This window comes from Leuciscus leuciscus (genome assembly GCF_965113295.1).
Source record: "Leuciscus leuciscus genome assembly, chromosome: 1".
Taxonomy (NCBI): domain Eukaryota; kingdom Metazoa; phylum Chordata; class Actinopteri; order Cypriniformes; family Leuciscidae; genus Leuciscus; species Leuciscus leuciscus.
In genome coordinates this window covers 6,222,718-6,242,829 of record NC_138725.1, presented here as the reverse complement: position 1 = coordinate 6,242,829, position 20,112 = coordinate 6,222,718, and the positions used below count along the sequence as shown (strand labels likewise).

Sequence of the window (20,112 nt, the reverse complement as noted above, 5' to 3'; positions counted from 1 at the left end):
GTTATTTTTGACTTTAATTTAAAAAATATGTCAAAACCTATTTATTACTGGCATTTTAATGCTAAATTGCTACAAGACATTCATTTTTGTGATTCATTTGGTTTATTCTGGAAGAACTGGAAAACGAGGAAAAGTTCATTTGAGAATCTCAATCAGTGGTGGGATGTGGGTAAAGTTAACATAAGGATGTTGTGTCAGAATTATTCATCTCATATTGGATCAGTGGTGAGGGATACTGTGAAAAGACTACAAAGAGACATTGAACTTTTAGAACAGGACATTTTTAATAATAATAATGAACTTGTGCATGATGATGCTCTACAAAAGAAAAATAAAGAGCTTGGGACTTTTCTACAAGAGCAAGTAAAGACCGCTCTAATAAGGGCAAGATTTTGCTCCATTAAAGACATGGACACCCCTAGTACATATTTTTTTAATCTTGAAAAGAAAAGTACAACACAGAAGCAAATGTATCATCTTCGTCGTCCTGATGGTTCTATAACAACAGATCCTGCTGAAATAAGGAAGATGTCTGTGGATTTCTACTCACAATTATATGCTTCTGAAAACTGTAACCATGAAAGCGCTGAAGATCTACTTAGTGATCTACCAAAGATTGAGAGTGAACAGAGAAAGACTTTGGATGAGAACATTACTTTTCAAGAGCTTACAGAGGCAATGCAGCAGTTGTCCACGGGTAGATCCCCAGGAATTGATGGACTGACTGCCGAATTCTATCAATGTTTTTGGGGTATTTTAGGAGAAGACTTTTATGAGGTACTGTCTGAATGTTGCCAAAGTAAGATACTTCCCACAAGTTGTAGTCGGGCAGTACTTTCATTACTTCCAAAAAAAGGAGATCTGGGACTTTTAAAAAATTGGAGACCAGTGTCATTGTTGTGTGTTGACTACAAAATATTCTCAAAATGTTTGGCTAACAGGTTAAAGTGTTATCTGGGTTTATTGGTGCAGAAGGATCAGACATATTGCATTCCTGAAAGATCTATAATGGACAATATCTCCTTATTACGTGATGTTATTGAATTAAGTCAATTAAATAATTATGAAATTGGTGTTCTTTCTCTAGATCAGGAGAAAGCATTTGATAGAGTTGACCATGGGTATCTCTATAATGTTTTACAGCATTTTGGCTTTGGTGAAAATTTTATTTCATATATTCAATTGTTGTATTCAAATGCAGTTGTTCTTGTAAAAGCTGGTGGTGGTTTAAGTGCACCAATACCTGTTTCTAGAGGAATTAGACAAGGCTGTCCACTTTCAGGACAGTTATATAGTCTTGTCATTGAACCTCTTTTGTGCAGGTTAAGGAGAAATCTCAATGGAGTCTTAATCCCAAATGGAGACATAAATTCTATAGTGTCTGTATCGGCGTATGCTGATGACGTTACTGTTTTTATTAAAGGCCAGGATGATGTTACAGTTTTAACGAAGAACATTGAGCAATATGAGAAGGCATCCTCAGCTAGATTAAATTGGGGGAAAAGTGAGGGTTTTATTATTGGACAGTGGATGGGGACAAGACCTCCGCAGCTTCCTGGTGGTTTAAAATGGGGCAGGGAAGGGCTAAAAGTTTTAGGTGTATATTTAGGGAATAGTCAATTTCAGATGAAGAATTGGGAGGGAATGCTGGAGAAAGTGATTGCCCGATTGTCTAAATGGAAATGGCTATTACCACAGTTGTCGTATAGAGGGCGAGTTTTGGTTATTAATAACCTAGCTGCCTCTACACTGTGGCACAGGTTTATTGTTATGGAGCCACCTGATGAACTGATCTGCCGTATACAAAGAGCATTGGTGGATTTCTTCTGGAGTGGGCAGCACTGGATCCGGGCAGCAGCACTGTATTTACCTGTCCAGGAAGGTGGCCAGGGGTTGGTGGATGTGAGGAGTCGTATCAGTGCCTTCAGGATACAGGCAGCACAGAGACTCCTCTATCATAAGGACTTGACTTGGGCCCAAACTGCTTGTGCTTTGCTACAGAGAGCAGGAGGACTGGGATTGGATAAACATTTATTCCTAATAAAACTGGAGGAGGTGAGCTTGTCTGAGCTTACCCCCTTTTACAAGGCTATGTTAAAGGTCTGGAGAACTGTTTTTAAAGTAGAGCGGGACATTGATCCTCATGGACAATGGGTCACTGAAGAACCCTTGTTTTTTAATCCAATGATCCAGACAAGGATGTTATCTTCTGTGAGTATACGAACATGCTTACTAAGGAATAACATTGTAAAACTGGGGCACCTCTTGGATAATAATGGATGGAGACCGGCAGAGACCCTCAGAGAGGTGACAGGATTACGGTCACTAAGACTTACAGCAAAACTAATGGAGGAAATTTTGAATGTAATACCAAGCAGCTACAGAGAGATCATCGCAAGAAAGGAGACCAATGAGAAAGGATTCCCAAAGATAAAAATAACTCCCGCAAGTAAGGAAGATCTGGATGGTGTGGACGTTGGTTCAATTTTGTCTTTTGAGGTTCCTCAAATAGAACTCTTCGAGTCTACATCAAAGAAGGCCATTTATCACATTACGGTGAAGATCATACATCAGGAATCACTCAGGAGAGTAAAAGCCTCTGGGTGGCCAGGACTGTTGACACCAGAGTTCCTCGTGAGGGACAGATGGAGAGCACTGTATAAACCTCCAGTGGAGAAGCGAACAGCTGATCTACAATGGAGGATTATTCACAGGGCAATAGCTACAGACAGACATGTGGCACACTTGAATCCGGCAGTGGGTGGGGAATGTAGGTTTTGTGGAGAAGAGGAGGATTTGGAACATTTGTTTTTAAGATGTGAAAGGCTACAAAGTCTTTTTAACCTTCTTAAGGAATGGTTTAGGGAATTTAACGAGGCTTTTTCGGATAAAGTGTTTATTGGAGGGTTAAAGTATGGATTTTTGATGAGGAAGAAAGTGTGTTTATTGAGTTATTTGATTGGGACTGCAAAATTGGCAGTGTGGAAGACTAGAAAGAACAAAGGTTTACAATTGGCATCTACGGATCCTGAAGTTATGTTTAGGAAATTAGTAGCAGGAAGGCTTAAAGTAGAGTATGCATATTATAATATGGTTAATAATGTAAGGAGTTTTATTGAAATATGGTGTGTTAATGACGTTTTATGCACTATTTATGATGATGCGATGGTTCTGAACTTTTAATTTTATTTTTAATTTTGTTATATACATCTGTGGGTTTATATATAATCTCATTTAATTATGTAATTTTAGAATGAGTATATGAATGTATGAGTTTGGAAATGTAAAATAAAAGAACCTTTGAACCTCTCTCTCTCTCTCTCTCTCTCTCTCTCTCTCTCTTGTGCGCATGTGCGAGCGTTTGCGGAGCGAGTGAGAAGAGTGTGTGGTGAGTGACACCTGAGTGTGTTTTCTAACTTTTTTTTGTGTTTTGTTTGTTTATGTTTTTTGTGTGTTTTTTGTGTGTATGAGGAGTAGTTTTCTTTAGAGAAAGTTGTGGGAGTCTGCATGGCTGCTTCAGGTGTTACGAGTAGTGATGGTCTAACTCGGCGTCATGGGATTAAGATTGTGTGTAAGTTCAGTGTAGAGGAATGTGCTTTAGCGGTTGGGAATGTAGTTTGTTACAACGCTATTGTTTCTGCATCTAAAATGAACAATGCGGTTGTTTTATTTTTAAACGCGATGGAAAAAGCTAATGAACTTGTTCAAACGGGAGTCGTGATTAATGATGCGCTTACGCTTGTTCTGCCGCTTAGTAGCCCTTCTAGAAAGATTATTGTGTCGAATGTTCCTCCTTTTGTTTCTGATGCAAGTATTGCTAAAGAATTGTCTTTCTTTGGTAAGATAGTCTCTCCCATTAGGAAAATTGCTTTTGGCTGTAAATCACCCTTGCTGAAACATGTAGTGTCTTTTCGGAGACATGTCTATATAATTTTGAAAAACAATGCTGATGAGCTGAACCTGTCATTTAATGTTAAAGTCGAGGACTTTAACTATACAGTTTATGCAACGTCTGAAAGTATAATTAAATGCTTTGGCTGTGGCAGAATTGGCCATCTGATACGTGCTTGTCCTGAAAAAATGGACGAAAATGTTACAGACTAATACTCAGAGTAATCCTCCTGAAGCTGTGTCTGTCCCAGAGGATGTTGTGGCCCCTGCTAATGCTGTTGAGTCAGGTTCTGCTGGGTCGGTTCGGGATAAACCCACTATGGCTGAGGTTACTGCAGGTCTGGTCTCTGTATCTGATCCTATGATTTTTGACACTGTTAATTCGAGCAGTGACATCAATACAGATAAAATGATAACTACTGATAAACAGGTCAGTGAGGGTGTTGCTGAATTGGAGATGGAAACAGTCAATCTTCAAAGTTCCAAATAAAAGGAAAAAAGTCCACCAGAGCAAAGTCTTTAAACAAACAAAAAAAGACAAGAACGAGGTTGAAAGTTTAGTCCCAGATAATGACAGTGATTCTTCAGATTCTAATATTTCTGATTGTTCTTATCTTTCATCGCAAAATGAAAATGAGAATCAGACCACAGTATATAAAGTTGAGGACATTAGCAAATTTCTGAAAGAGACTAAAGGCTTACCTGGAGTTCAGGTTGAAGATTACTTCCCTGATCGCTCAACTTTCATTAATGATGCAAAAATTCTAATGAAAGAAGGTGCTTTTGCAGACAAAGAAGTTTTCCGTCTTAGGAAAATTGTGAGTAAACTTAGAAAGCAAAATCTTAATGATGAAAAACAAGATATGGTATAATTTCTTCTTTCTGGTAGAAGTCTTTGCCTTGCTGACTGTTTCTTTTAATTATCTCTGTCTTTTTAAAACATCATTTTTTATGAGAGATTTTAAAATTGAAACTCTCAATTTAAATGGTGCCAGAGACGGTCAGAAGAGAATGTGTTTGTTTGAATTTATTAAACAAAAACATATTGATGTTACTTTTGTTCAGGAATCACATAGTGACTTGAATAATGAGGTAGACTGGAAAAAAGAATGGGATGGAGAAATGTTTTTGAGTCATATGTCTTCCAATAGTGGAGGAGTAGCTGTTCTGTTTTCAAAGAAATCCCTGCCAATTTCTTGTGAAATGGAAGAAATAGTTAAAGGCCAGTTTTTAAAAGTTAAAGCTAAGTTTGAAAACACTACAATGACTTTTTAAAATATTTATGCCCCCACAAAAAGGGCTGAAAGAGTAGCTTTTTTTGATACAATTAGTGTTGTTATGAAAGACCTAAGCTCAGAAGAATTATTTTTCCTCGGTGGAGATTTTAACTGTACTGAAAATGATCAATTGGACAGTAGGAATCACGTCTTAGAGCCACATATCGCCTCACAAAAAGCGCTCACGCAATTGTTAAGAACATTTGATTTATGTGATGTTTGGAGGAATGTGCATCACAAGAATAGGCAATATACTTGGGCACATAGTAGAGATAATATTATCTCTATGGCAAGACTAGATAGGCTCTATGTGTCTAATCATCAAGCAAATCTGGCCAGAGAATGTAAAATAATTCCTGTAGGTTTTTCCGATCACTGTTCTGTTGTTTGTAATATTTGTATTAATTCTGTGTATTTAAAGAGTGCTTACTGGCATTTTAATACATCCCTTTTAAATGATAAAACGTTTATTGAAATGTTTTATTTGTTTTGGGAAAATTTTAAGAAACAAAAACAGTGTTATACTTCCTTACAACAATGGTGGGATTGTGGCAAGGTCCACATTAAAGAGTTATGTCAAGAGTACACTCTTAATGCCACTAAAGATATGGCCCAGTCAATGAAGATTTTAGAAAATGAAATTGTTTTGAAAGCAGTAAATCCAAAAAGGAAATGCTTGCAGATTTGTTGGGTACAAAAGCTCAAGGGGTAAGGGTAAGCTTACGGAGCCTAGTGAGATACGCAAACATGCTGTTGGTTTTTATTCAAACCTATATAAATGTGAATTGTCTCAAAGAGAAGATAATGAATTCACTTTTCTTAATGATCTTCCAAAGATTGATGAAGAGTCTAACATTTTGCTTGAACAAAATTTGTCACAAAATGAGTTATATACCGCTATGATGAGGATGGAAAATGGAAAGACTCCTGGCATTGACGGGATTCCTGTTGATTTTTATCAAATGTTATGGCCAGTGATTGGTGAAGATTTTTTTTTAGTTCTTAATGACAGTTTGAATAAAGTATTGTTACCGTTGAGCTGTAGAAGAGCTGTTATTACCCTTTTGCCCAAGAAGGGAGATCTTCAAAACATAAGCAATTGGAGACCGATATCTCTTTTATGTGCAGACTATAAAATGTTATCAAAGGCTTTAGCTACAAGGTTAAGTCAAGTTCTGAGTCAAGTCATACATTCCGATCAGAATTATTGCATACCCAATAGGTCAATCTTCGATAACATCTCATTGGTCAGAGATGTTTTGGAGGTTGCAAGGCTATTTGGTGTGAATAGTGGTCTAATTTCATTAGACCAGGAAAAAGCCTTTGACCGCGTAGAGCATGCTTATTTGAGAGATGTTTTAGAAGCTTTTGGTTTTAGTCAGTTTTTTATAAATATGATTGAGGCCATGTATCGTGACATTGAGAGTGTTCTCAAAGTCAATGGTGGTTTGAGTGCTCCGTTTAGGATTCAGAGGGGAGTTAGACAGGGATGTGCCATGTCAGGCATGCTATATTCCCTGGCTATTGAACCTCTGCTTCATAAATTAAGAAATGAGTTGAGTGGTTTTACTATACCATACTGTAATGTCACGTCGCACCTTTCTGCCTATGCAGACGATGTAGTTGTTTTTGTATCTGGTGCTGATGATATTGAAAAGTTGAAGATTATTGTTAACAGTTTCAAAAAAATGTCTTCTGCAAAAGTGAATTGGGGAAAAAGTGAGGCCTTTTTAATGGGCGATTGGAATAGAGGTCCTCCCAGTTTGCCTGGTGGTTTAATTTGGAAGAAAGGCGGATTCAAATATCTTGGAATTTTTCTAGGGAATGATGACTTTGTTACAAAAAATTGGGATTGTATGCTAGAAAAAATCAAAGGACGTTTACAGAGATGGAAATGGCTACTCCCCAAACTGTGTTATCGAGGTCGTACGCTCATAATCAACAATCTGGTGGGGTCCTCGTTATGGCATAAACTTGCCTGTGTCGATCCGCCTCTGGGACTGTTGCCAAAACTTCAAGCAGAAATGGTCAATTTTTTCTGGGACAATTTGCACTGGACACCTCAAAGTGTTCTTTTCCTGCCAAGGGATGAAGGAGGTCAAGGCTTGGTGAATCTGGTCAGCAGAGGAGCAACTTTTAGGCTGATGGGTCCCCAGAATCTAGTGTGGAGACCATTAGCACAGACTATTTTATCTGGGGTGAACGGAATGGGACTTCATGCTGCACTGTTTTTAACGGACTATACTCTCCTGGATTTGTCTGGACTACCTTCATTTTATAAAAGTCTTTTTAAACATAAATGGACAGAGTCAGCCACATCTCTCTTCTGGTTGCTTGAGGAACCTGTGGTGTTTGGGAGTCACCTTGATGTGTCAGGAGTTGACCTTCCAGGACAAAAAAATGTGCTTGTGTCAAAGAAACTATTACAATTGAAAGATATTGTTGAAAAAGCCGGACCTGGACTAAAAAATGCAGAAACTGTTGCTATACATCTGGGAATAAGATCAGTGAGATTTGTTAGAAGTTTTCTGAACAAACTGGATGGGGTTTTAAACTCCAAGGAAAAAGCTCTACTTGAGAGTTACAGCATGGGTGATATTGTCCCTGATGCTAATGACCTCTTCCCAGACCTCAGAAGTACACCTGATCTTGAGGAATCCTCACATAATAGTCCTCTGTTGTGTTTGAATGCAAATGAAAATGTTGATTTTTGTACAGTTCTTATACAAATGTATTGTGAAGGTAATAAATAAACATACATTAAAAGACAGAATTGACACAGTATGGAGAGACAAATTAGGAGTGGAAGAGGAAGTAAAGCCAGAGTGGAGAGTACTATACAAACCAGCATTGACTAAAAGAGCAGGCGATCTCTAGTGGGGAATACTGCAGGGGGCAATCGCTGGAAACACCTCTGTGACGAAATTGAATCCCAATGTAAATGATAATTGTCCTTTCTGTTCAGAGAGAGAAACATTATTCCATTGTTTTATGAATTGTGACAGACTTCTAGAATTTTGATTCTCTTTATTAGGGATTTCTTTTACAAAGCAATGTTTTATATTTGTCTTCAAGTATAGTAGACTACAGAAATACAAGTGTCAATTAATGAACTTTATTGTTGGTCAGGCCAAATTAGCAATTTATATTTCCAGAAGAAATGAAATAGAACAGAGAAATGGGCAACATATTGTATCAGTTTTTAAGAATATGTTTAAATCAAGAATTCTTGTTGATTTTAATTATTACAAGATGATGAATGCAATCAACGTTTTTGAGATTGAATGGTGTTGTGATGTTGGTATGTGTTCTATACTTAATCATGAGTTGTTTTTATATGTGATTTAAGGTAAAGTCATGTAGTGTTGTTGTTGTTGTTTTGTTTTGTTAAATAACAAATAACTGTTGTTTAATAAAGTGTTTTAAAAACTCAACTCTCTCTCTCTCTCTCTCTCTCACACACACACACACACACACTCTCTCTCTCTCTCTCTCTCTCTCTCTCTCTCTCTCTCTCTCTCTCTCACACACACACTCTTTCTCACACACACACTCTCTCTCTCTCTCACACACACACACACACACACTCTCTCTCTCTCTCTCACACGCACTCTTTCTCACACACACACTCTCTCTCTCTCTCTCACACACACACACACACACACACTGTCTCTCTCTCAATCACACACACACACTCTCTCTCTCTCTCTCTCTCTCTCTCTCTCACACTCGCACTGTCTTTCTCACACACACACTGTCTCTCTCTCAATCACACACACACACTCTCTCTCTCTCTCTCTCTCACACACACACACACAGTCTTTCTCACACACACACTCTCTCTCTCTCTCTCTCACATACACACTCACACACACACACACTCACACATACACTGCCTCTCTCTCACACGCACTGTCTTTCTCACACACACACTGTCTCTCTCTCAATCACACACACACACACTCTCTCTCTCTCTCTCTCACACACACACACACTCACACATACACTGCCTCTCTCTCTCTCTCTCACACACACACTGTCTCTGTCTCTCCCACACACACACACACACACACTCTGTTTCTCCCTCACACTCTCAGAGTTTACATACAGTATTTATCAAAGACATTGTGGCTCCATTTTCCTTTTCTTTCCTGGTTTAAGGAATCGTGGCATTCCCTGGAAAAATCTGATTGCGTTCAATTCCGATAACGCAAGTGTCATGAAAGGCAGGCACAACTCAGTAATAAGTAGGGTTAAAACAAACCAGCCTAATGTGCAAGATCTCGGCTGCATCTGCCACTGGTTGTGGCGTGAAGGCTGCAAAGCTGCCTGTGGAAGACATACTGGTGGGCATTTACACCCACTTTGACAAAAGGTAAAACTCATACATGTAGACATGCACTGTTTTCTCTCATTCACCTGTATAACTGTTATGGTGTTAACTGACAGAACTCATGTGTGTTTGTTTTCAGTGCAGAGAGATGTGAATGTGTAGAGTTCAGGGATTCTGCCAGCCTGAAACTGTAGATATTGCAGCACCAGATGGCTCAGAGTCTGCTGAGATGTAGAGAGAGGGTTCTCAACCAGTGGGCTGCTCTTCAGGTAGGGTTTGTTATAGTATATGTATGCCACTCGTAATTAAAGTATATGTTAATTACATAACTCTTGTGTGATGATGATGATGATGAAAAAATTGCCATTACAACACTTTTAAATTTCCCTTTGTGTTCAGTTTTTTTTTATATAATATGCAAACCTAAAATTATATTTTATAATGGTATTATCTTTTTCACCATATATTCCTATCTATAGGCACATTTTAACAGTCACGAGGGGGTGGAGACGAACACCAAAATTAGGGATCTGTCAAAACATCTCAACGATCCATTGATTAAGGCGTACTTCAAGTTCCTCAGTGTTGCCCTTAAGCCTCTATCAGACTTTAATATTGCCTTTCAGGTTGGTATAGTCATCATATCCTAGTTGTCAAAATAATACATTGATAACCACAGATGATAATCCTCATCATTTCACTATTATTCATGTACAGTCAGAGCAGGTACAGATACACAAGCTGAAGAGATGACATGGCTTATCAAGCGGATGCTGGGGTGTTCCAGCAAAGGTGATTATGGATGTCCTTCTCCGAGAAGTGAACTTTGGAGAGGAACATCAATTAGCAGACGAGGACCTCTTCATTGGAGGAGACACAAAGGCACTCATCAGAACTGCAGAGTTCCCTGTTACAACTAAGAACAAATTCTTTCAGTAAGTGATTTATTTTGTACAATATAATTATAATATTCATCTTCTGTTCTAACCCACATTGAAATGTTTAACACAATTTATTTTTATTTTATCCATTTCATGTAGAACTGTGAGAGCTTTCTACGAAGCAGTTTTACACAAGATGTTTGCCTGCTTTCCAATCGATTCCCAGCTACTGAAGGACTTGAGAATACTAGACTTGAGAAGTCCAGACACTGGTAGGGATAACATGTATTTTGCACGTTATGTATTTTGCACGTTAACATATGTATACAATAGGGCTCATGCTTCACACCAGGAAGGGTGACAAGGTTGTCTTTACTGTCTCTATCCATTTGTTCAACTGCCTCTTACACACATTCTGTCTGTCTGTCTGTCTTTCTCTGTCTGTCTGTCTCTGTCTGTCTGTCTCTGTCTGTCTGTCTCTTTCTGTCTGTCTCTGTCTGTCTGTCTCTGTCTGTCTGTCTGTCTCTTTCTGTCTGTCTCTTTCTGTCTGTCTCTTTCTGTCTGTCTCTGTCTGTCTGTCTGTCTCTTTCTGTCTGTCTCTTTCTGTCTGTCTCTGTCTGTCTGTCTGTCTCTTTCTGTCTGTCTCTTTCTGTCTGTCTCTTTCTGTCTGTCTCTTTCTGTCTGTCTGTCTCTTTCTGTCTGTCTCTTTCTGTCTGTCTCTTTCTGTCTCTCTCTTTCTGTCTGTCTGTCTCTTTCTGTCTGTCTCTTTCTGTCTGTCTCTGTCTGTCTGTCTGTCTCTTTCTGTCTGTCTCTTTCTGTCTGTCTCTTTCTGTCTGTCTCTGTCTGTCTGTCTGTCTCTTTCTGTCTGTCTCTTTCTGTCTGTCTCTTTCTGTCTGTCTCTTTCTGTCTGTCTCTGTCTGTCTGTCTGTCTCTTTCTGTCTGTCTCTTTCTGTCTGTCTCTTTCTGTCTGTCTCTGTCTGTCTGTCTGTCTCTTTCTGTCTGTCTCTTTCTGTCTGTCTCTGTCTGTCTGTCTGTCTCTTTCTGTCTGTCTCTTTCTGTCTGTCTCTTTCTGTCTGTCTCTTTCTGTCTGTCTCTTTCTGTCTGTCTCTTTCTGTCTGTCTCTGTCTGTCTGTCTGTCTCTTTCTGTCTGTCTCTTTCTGTCTGTCTCTTTCTGTCTGTCTCTGTCTGTCTGTCTCTTTCTGTCTGTCTCTTTCTGTCTGTCTCTGTCTGTCTGTCTGTCTCTTTCTGTCTGTCTCTTTCTGTCTGTCTGTCTCTTTCTGTCTGTCTCTTTCTCACTCTGTCTCTTTCTGTCTGTCTCTTTCTCACTCTGTCTCTTTCTGTCTGTCTCTTTCTGTCTGTCTCTTTCTCACTCTGTCTCTTTCTCTCTGTCTCTTTCTGTCTGTCTCTTTCTCACTCTGTCTCTTTCTGTCTGTCTCTTTCTCTCTGTCTCTTTCTGTCTGTCTCTTTCTCACTCTGTCTCTTTCTCACTCTGTCTCTTTCTCTCTGTCTCTTTCTCTCTGTCTCTTTCTGTCTGTCTCTTTCTGTCTGTCTCTTTCTGTCTGTCTCTTTCTCACTCTGTCTCTTTCTCACTCTGTCTCTTTCTGTCTGTCTCTTTCTGTCTGTCTCTTTCTGTCTGTCTCTTTCTGTCTGTCTCTTTCTGTCTGTCTCTTTCTCACTCTGTCTCTTTCTGTCTGTCTCTTTCTCTCTGTCTCTTTCTGTCTGTCTCTTTCTGTCTGTCTCTTTCTGTCTGTCTCTTTCTCACTCTGTCTCTTTCTGTCTGTCTCTTTCTCTCTGTCTCTTTCTGTCTGTCTCTTTCTGTCTGTCTCTTTCTGTCTGTCTCTTTCTGTCTGTCTCTTTCTCACTCTGTCTCTTTCTCACTCTGTCTCTTTCTGTCTGTCTCTTTCTGTCTGTCTCTTTCTCACTCTGTCTCTTTCTGTCTGTCTCTTTCTGTCTGTCTCTTTCTGTCTGTCTCTTTCTCTCTGTCTCTTTCTGTCTGTCTCTTTCTGTCTGTCTGTCTCTTTCTGTCTGTCTCTTTCTGTCTGTCTCTTTCTCTCTGTCTCTTTCTGTCTGTCTCTTTCTGTCTGTCTCTTTCTCTTTCTGTCTGTCTCTTTCTGTCTGTCTCTTTCTGTCTGTCTCTTTCTGTCTGTCTGTCTCTTTCTGTCTGTCTCTTTCTGTCTGTCTCTTTCTCTCTGTCTCTTTCTGTCTGTCTGTCTCTTTCTGTCTGTCTCTTTCTGTCTGTCTCTTTCTGTCTGTCTGTCTCTTTCTGTCTGTCTCTTTCTGTCTGTCTCTTTCTGTCTGTCTGTCTCTTTCTGTCTGTCTCTTTCTGTCTGTCTCTTTCTCTCTGTCTCTTTCTGTCTGTCTGTCTCTTTCTGTCTGTCTCTTTCTGTCTGTCTCTTTCTCACTCTGTCTCTTTCTGTCTGTCTCTTTCTCACTCTGTCTCTTTCTGTCTGTCTCTTTCTGTCTGTCTGTCTCTTTCTGTCTGTCTCTTTCTCACTCTGTCTCTTTCTGTCTGTCTCTTTCTCACTCTGTCTCTTTCTCACTCTGTCTCTTTCTGTCTGTCTCTTTCTGTCTGTCTCTTTCTCACTCTGTCTCTTTCTGTCTGTCTCTTTCTGTCTGTCTCTTTCTGTCTGTCTCTTTCTGTCTGTCTCTTTCTGTCTGTCTCTTTCTGTCTGTCTCTTTCTCTCTGTCTCTTTCTGTCTGTCTCTTTCTGTCTGTCTCTTTCTCTTTCTGTCTGTCTCTTTCTGTCTGTCTCTTTCTGTCTGTCTCTTTCTGTCTGTCTCTTTCTCACTCTGTCTCTTTCTCTCTGTCTCTTTCTCTCTGTCTCTTTCTGTCTGTCTCTTTCTGTCTGTCTCTTTCTGTCTGTCTCTTTCTCACTCTGTCTCTTTCTGTCTGTCTCTTTCTCACTCTGTCTCTTTCTGTCTGTCTCTTTCTGTCTGTCTGTCTCTTTCTGTCTGTCTCTTTCTCACTCTGTCTCTTTCTGTCTGTCTCTTTCTCACTCTGTCTCTTTCTCACTCTGTCTCTTTCTGTCTGTCTCTTTCTCACTCTGTCTCTTTCTCACTCTGTCTCTTTCTGTCTGTCTCTTTCTGTCTGTCTCTTTCTGTCTGTCTCTTTCTCACTCTGTCTCTTTCTGTCTGTCTCTTTCTCACTCTCTCTTTCTCACTCTGTCTCTTTCTCACTCTGTCTCTTTCTGTCTGTCTCTTTCTCTCTGTCTCTTTCTGTCTGTCTCTTTCTGTCTGTCTCTTTCTCTCTGTCTCTTTCTGTCTGTCTCTTTCTGTCTGTCTCTTTCTGTCTGTCTCTTTCTGTCTGTCTCTTTCTCACTCTGTCTCTTTCTGTCTGTCTCTTTCTCACTCTGTCTCTTTCTCACTCTGTCTCTTTCTGTCTGTCTCTTTCTCACTCTGTCTCTTTCTCACTCTGTCTCTTTCTCACTCTGTCTCTTTCTCACTCTGTCTCTTTCTGTCTGTCTCTTTCTGTCTGTCTCTTTCTGTCTGTCTCTTTCTCACTCTGTCTCTTTCTGTCTGTCTCTTTCTGTCTGTCTCTTTCTATCTGTCTCTTTCTGTCTGTCTCTTTCTCACTCTGTCTCTTTCTGTCTGTCTCTTTCTCACTCTGTCTCTTTCTGTCTGTCTCTTTCTGTCTGTCTCTTTCTGTCTGTCTCTTTCTGTCTGTCTCTTTCTGTCTGTCTGTCTCTTTCTGTCTGTCTCTTTCTGTCTGTCTCTTTCTGTCTGTCTCTTTCTCACTCTGTCTCTTTCTCACTCTGTCTCTTTCTGTCTGTCTCTTTCTGTCTGTCTCTTTCTGTCTGTCTCTTTCTGTCTGTCTCTTTCTGTCTGTCTCTTTCTCACTCTGTCTCTTTCTGTCTGTCTCTTTCTCTCTGTCTCTTTCTGTCTGTCTCTTTCTCTCTGTCTCTTTCTGTCTGTCTCTTTCTGTCTGTCTCTTTCTGTCTGTCTCTTTCTGTCTGTCTCTTTCTGTCTGTCTCTTTCTCACTCTGTCTCTTTCTGTCTGTCTCTTTCTCTCTGTCTCTTTCTGTCTGTCTCTTTCTGTCTGTCTCTTTCTGTCTGTCTCTTTCTTTCTGTCTGTCTCTTTCTGTCTGTCTCTTTCTGTCTGTCTCTTTCTCACTCTGTCTCTTTCTGTCTGTCTCTTTCTCTCTGTCTCTTTCTGTCTGTTTTTTTTTCACTCTGTCTCTTTCTGTCTGTCTCTTTCTCACTGTCTCTTTCTCACTCTGTCTCTTTCTCTCTGTCTCTTTCTGTCTGTCTCTTTCTGTCTGTCTCTTTCTCACTCTGTCTCTTTCTGTCTGTCTCTTTCTCACTCTGTCTCTTTCTCACTCTGTCTCTTTCTGTCTGTCTCTTTCTCACTCTGTCTCTTTCTCACTCTGTCTCTTTCTCACTCTGTCTCTTTCTGTCTGTCTCTTTCTCACTCTGTCTGTCTGTCTCTTTCTGTCTGTCTCTTTCTGTCTGTCTCTTTCTCACTCTGTCTCTTTCTCACTCTGTCTCTTTCTGTCTGTCTCTTTCTCACTCTGTCTCTTTCTGTCTGTCTCTTTCTGTCTGTCTCTTTCTGTCTGTCTCTTTCTGTCTGTCTCTTTCTCACTCTGTCTCTTTCTGTCTGTCTCTTTCTGTCTGTCTCTTTCTCACTCTGTCTCTTTCTGTCTGTCTCTTTCTGTCTGTCTCTTTCTGTCTGTCTCTTTCTCACTCTGTCTCTTTCTCACTCTGTCTCTTTCTGTCTGTCTCTTTCTGTCTGTCTCTTTCTCACTCTGTCTCTTTCTGTCTGTCTCTTTCTGTCTGTCTCTTTCTGTCTGTCTCTTTCTCACTCTGTCTCTTTCTCACTCTGTCTCTTTCTGTCTGTCTCTTTCTGTCTGTCTCTTTCTCACTCTGTCTCTTTCTCACTCTGTCTCTTTCTGTCTGTCTCTTTCTGTCTGTCTCTTTCTCACTCTGTCTCTTTCTCACTCTGTCTCTTTCTGTCTGTCTCTTTCTGTCTGTCTCTTTCTCACTCTGTCTCTTTCTGTCTGTCTCTTTCTGTCTGTCTCTTTCTGTCTGTCTCTTTCTGTCTGTCTCTTTCTCACTCTGTCTCTTTCTGTCTGTCTCTTTCTCACTCTGTCTCTTTCTGTCTGTCTCTTTCTGTCTGTCTCTTTCTCACTCTGTCTCTTTCTGTCTGTCTCTTTCTGTCTGTCTCTTTCTCACTCTGTCTCCCAACATTAAGATAAAACACGTTGTAGCAAATGAAAATGTGTTATATTTACTTTGTTCATAAATAAAGCACTTTAAACATATCCATTGGTCTGTCATTCTTATATATATATATATATGTTGTGTAGTTATAAACTCTTTAGACTGTTAATGATAGTGCTTTTTTTTAAGTTTGTGGGTAAGAATCGTGTTAAACAAAAAAGATCCCTTATTTTGGGGATGTATTCCGGGAAATCTCCCTTATTTTCAATGTTCAATGTTGACAGCTATGACCCGATCATCTCTAGCTAATAGTAAATAAACACGAATGAACACTGTTGAAAGATACAGTACAACTTACCGAAATGTATATTCCTCATACATAATATCGACCAATCAAACAAACAAAGGGGTCAATAAAACCGCTGGAGAACAATCATGTCACATAACAATTACCTCAGGAAAGCCATTTGATGACCATAATATAGGCTATAGCACGTTAGTTGGCTAGAAAAAAAGAGCTATAGAGAGTATTTTGCTAAATATGTGTACAATCTTACATATTTATTATATTTTAACTTATATCATTAAATAATGTTGTTATTATAATAAAAAAAAACGCATTATATTTAATTTGAGCTATTTTTAACCTTAAATAATTCTGCCAGCTGATAGGGCTCTCTCTGTGTTTACAGCATTAGGTGAGTTGTTTTTTTCTTGAGAAAAAGGAAGGCCTATCTTGTGTAGCCTACCTAATATTTATCCATATGACTCCATTTTAAATCAAATCACAATCATTTAATTAAATTGAAATAATAAAAAAGCGTAGCTTACCAGGGGCCTGTTTCAGAAAGGAGGTTAAGTGAAAACTCTGAGTATGTTAACCCTGAAATGAGGGAAACACTGGGTTTTCTGTTTCAGAATGGGAGGTATGTTAAACCTGAGAAAGCAGAGTAAGTCAAGCCCGTTTCTGAAAGAGAGGTAACTTATACTCAGAGTCAGTTACCATGGTAACTTACTCTGTGAACCTAACCTGGTCAGGAGCAGGTTTTCTTCAGTAAACCCAGAGTTTCTTTCGGTCTCCTCCCCTTTTTTAAAGAGGAAGTGGTGTTTAAACACCTCATTCATTCTTTCAGTACATTTTTATTAATAAAATGAATCTTTTATTAATAAATAAAATTTACTGTTGTTTTTTTCAATTTTTATTTTTTTTACTAAGATGAAGTCTATATAACTCTTTAACTGGCAACTGAAAATACAGTAGTGAATAGAGTTACATAATGTAGTTCTAAAGAAGTCCAAAAGACAGATATTACTATCAGAATCTGTTGGGACCAACAGAAAACCCAACCCAAAGTAAAATAATAAAAAAAAAACACATATGTAAACCTCTTACATTTTATGAGGCCCTTGGATCTTCGGGAGTGACTGGCTCTGAAGAAGTCCCTCCAGCCACAAATGCTGCTGCACTGCTAGACACTGGATGCTTTAGTTATTTAATATGTCAAATGTAAAGTCAGTTAGCCTACACCCATGATATGCTCAAGCCTTACCTGATTGAATTATGTTTTTAGATTTAATTTTCAGCTGCTGCCATGTTCTTTTAATACCTCCAGGATTGCACCTACATGAACATTAAAATTAGGTTGAATAACATACTGTTCTTCCAGTTTCACCTCTGATATTATAACAGTTGGGCAAGTTACTTGTATTACTACTACAAATGACATCTTCAACTGTAATTAGATTAATGTAATAATTACTCTCTTTAGAAAGTATTGGTCTACTTATTAGGCCTACTAAATCCCATATCAACCTCAACCACTTGAACAATACAAGCAGGGACAAGAAACTGCACTTTTAATGCTTTCAAATTAATATACAATTGCATGAATTATTCTTGAATTGACCAAAGTGTGTAGAGGGAGAAGGTTACATTAAAAATATACCTTTTAAAAATGCATGTTAAATACACTAAATTGTTCTATAGTCTATACAGTATTTAATACAATTAAATCAGATTTTACTTTAAATCACAGAAGAATTAAGAGTAATCCCTTTAATTAAATTACATTATTTAGATTACTTGGTAATTAATTACACCCAACTGTATAACAGTAGGCCTAATTAAAATGTAAACTTACGCATTGACTCGAGCAACAATTTTCTTCCAAGCTAACTCTCTGTCCTTCGCTGCTGCAGCCGATATTTAAAAAGAAGAAATATGCAGACCTCTTTTTGTCTGACGCTGTTGCCATGGTGACTCATAATATCTGCGCTCCATTGATTAGGCTTTTTATAGTGGTGGTGCACACGCTTAACTCAGAGTAGGTCAACTCAGAGTTGATTGAACTGACTAATTTCAGCTGTTCTGTAACCGAAAACTCAGAGTTTCCCATCTCAGGGTAAGTCAACTCTTTAACTCAGAGCTTTAACTCAGAGTTGGTTGAACCTCCTTATTGAAACAGGCCCCAGAAATTGTACCATTTAAACATTGTAACATGTTGTCACTAAACCTAATAAAATTCAGTTTAGGTACTAAAATGTTTTGACAATCACAATACACTTATTGTGATGCAATAAAAAATAAAATAAAGAAAATTCCGCCGCCGCCATAAATCTCACTCCAAGCAAAACTCAAAAGTTGGCAGCTATGGTTTATGGTTGCTCAGATCGATCAAACCGAGAAACCACGAGGAGTTTTTATCGTGTACCAAAAGTTGACCCGAAAACCCCCGGAAAAATGGCTTGCAATCCTACGTCTGCGGTCGGGAGGAACCGAATCCTGACAGGCCCGTGTGTGCAGTGATCACTTCGTCAAAGCTGAGTTAATACAACTTATGTTTGTGTAACGTACCAGTTTCCGAACTTTGTAAAGTCAAAGTAATTGTTTCTTCTTTTCTTTGAGTTTGTAAGTTACCCCTGTGACTGAAGACAAACACGTAACGTTAGCAAAGCGACCCACAAAGTGTTTTGAGCTGGGTTCAGCCTTATTGCCACAAGCATTTAATGTGTGTTGTTGTCTTTAGGCTGTCCTGGTTCTTTATACGACGCTGAGTCTGTAAACGGGGCTCCTACAGTTAACCTCGGTCATCAGAAGGAGAAGCCCGTGACAGAAGCATCGGGAATACGAGAGGAGAGGATGAAGTCCTGGGACGATCAGCATGGTTTGGTGGATTGGTCAACATTGCTGGACCTCCATGAGTCCGCTGAGGACCCAGAGGACACCACAGAGATGTCACATGACCGACAAGGTGAAGGACCCAGAGGACACCACAGAGATGTCACATGACCGACAAGGTGAAGGACCCAGAGGACACCACAGAGATGTCACATGACCGACAAGGTGAAGGACCCAGAGGACACCACAGAGATGTCACATGACCGACAAGGTGAAGGACCCAGAGGACACCACAGAGATGTCACATGACCAACAATGTGAAGGACCCAGAGGACACCACAGAGATGTCACATGACCGACAATGTGAAGGACCCAGAGGACACCACAGAGATGTCACATGACCGACAAGGTGAAGGAATTGTATTAATATTAATAGGTGTTGCCAGTATTCTAGTTGTATAAGGAAGACATGTGATTCTGACAACATATAATGCATGTAAACGTTTTATTTACTTTATTTTTAATATATAGATATTTTTTATTATTTTTTTATAGTGATTAATGAACCGTATCAAATGAATTGTTCTTCTGTCATTTATGTGTAGCTTTGGCAATATTGTTGTTTTACGTTCATGCCAATAAAGCTGGATTGGATTGAATTGTAAACTTTGAATTAGACTTGCACAATAGATTGCTAAACTACCCTGGCTAAACAACTGTATACAAATATGAATGCAAATAACTTTGGCGCTTTATAAGAATGTGAACAACTAAGCAACTAAACAGTTCACGTCATTAATAATGTGGAGAGTGATGTGAAGAACGAATCCCTCTCCCTACTGCTATATATATGCCAGACGGACCTAACCATGGATGACACTGAGAGGATGGAAGATGTTCTGAAGCAAACCACAGCAGAGCTGGGAGATCTCAGGAATAAAGCACTGGACACACAGCTTAGCCAAGAGTCTTTTCAGAAGAATGAAGACAAGACAAAGTTTTACACTGGACTCCACAACTTCTTAGTTTTAATGCAGGTTTGTCAACCTTATATCACCAGCTGTGGCCATTTGTCTGTGCTTTCTCAATTTGAACTGGTCATTTTAGTTTTGCTGAGGTTGAGACTAAACCTTCCTCTGAAAGATTTGGCTTTCAGGTTCAATGTCTCTTGCTCCACAGTTTCTAGAAGTTAATTGGCATTCTTCATGAGAGATTGAAGTTTTGAATTGCGTGGCCAGAGCGACATGCACTTCAAGCCACAATGCCAATGGTATTCAGGCAAGCGTTTGGATGTAGAGTTGCTGTGATCAGGTAGTGGAATTCATCGTCATAATTCATTTAGAAATGTAATCAATGGTGACCGTTTTAAAACTAGAAAACCAATTTAGCGTATGTAACCCAGGTCACTGGAGAGATTCTGTTGATGTAAGGAGAGAGAGAGCAAGAAAAAAAAGAA

The 20,112-nt window shown here is 39.2% G+C and overlaps 3 protein-coding genes across 3 annotated transcripts in view; 2 read left to right on the top strand and 1 right to left on the bottom strand.

The window, feature by feature from the left end:
* Positions 1-10,254, top strand: part of LOC309508218 (uncharacterized protein) — a gene marked incomplete at its 3' end in the record, with an annotated part of 18,938 nt that extends 8,684 nt beyond the window's left edge. The window contains exons 4-6 of the mRNA XM_082182736.1: positions 4,100-4,321; positions 9,981-10,127; positions 10,219-10,254. Coding sequence (XP_082038862.1) covers positions 4,100-4,321; positions 9,981-10,127; positions 10,219-10,254 — 405 coding nt within the window. The remainder of the gene's footprint in view (positions 1-4,099; positions 4,322-9,980; positions 10,128-10,218) is intronic.
* Positions 1-20,112, bottom strand: part of LOC309474055 (uncharacterized protein) — a gene marked incomplete at its 3' end in the record, with an annotated part of 169,306 nt that overhangs the window by 101,472 nt on the left and 47,722 nt on the right. The window lies entirely within an intron of this gene.
* LOC309492663 (uncharacterized protein) lies at positions 9,364-20,112 on the top strand. Its single transcript, XM_082161673.1, has 6 exons — positions 9,364-9,770; positions 9,981-10,127; positions 10,219-10,436; positions 10,542-10,654; positions 18,565-18,789; positions 19,514-20,112. Exons 3-6 carry the CDS (start codon positions 10,300-10,302, stop codon positions 19,531-19,533), a joined length of 495 nt encoding a protein of 164 aa, XP_082017799.1. The 5' UTR covers positions 9,364-9,770; positions 9,981-10,127; positions 10,219-10,299; the 3' UTR covers positions 19,534-20,112.

Bases quoted from the DNA above. Each gene is read 5' to 3' on its own strand.
- LOC309492663 (XM_082161673.1), top strand. From the start codon at position 10,300: ATGGATGTCCTTCTCCGAGAAGTGAACTTTGGAGAGGAACATCAATTA. The intron at 10,437-10,541 runs GTAAGTGATTTA...CATTTCATGTAG, and splicing joins ACTAAGAACAAATTCTTTCA to AACTGTGAGAGCTTTCTACG. The intron at 10,655-18,564 runs GTAGGGATAACA...TGTTGTCTTTAG, and splicing joins CTTGAGAAGTCCAGACACTG to GCTGTCCTGGTTCTTTATAC.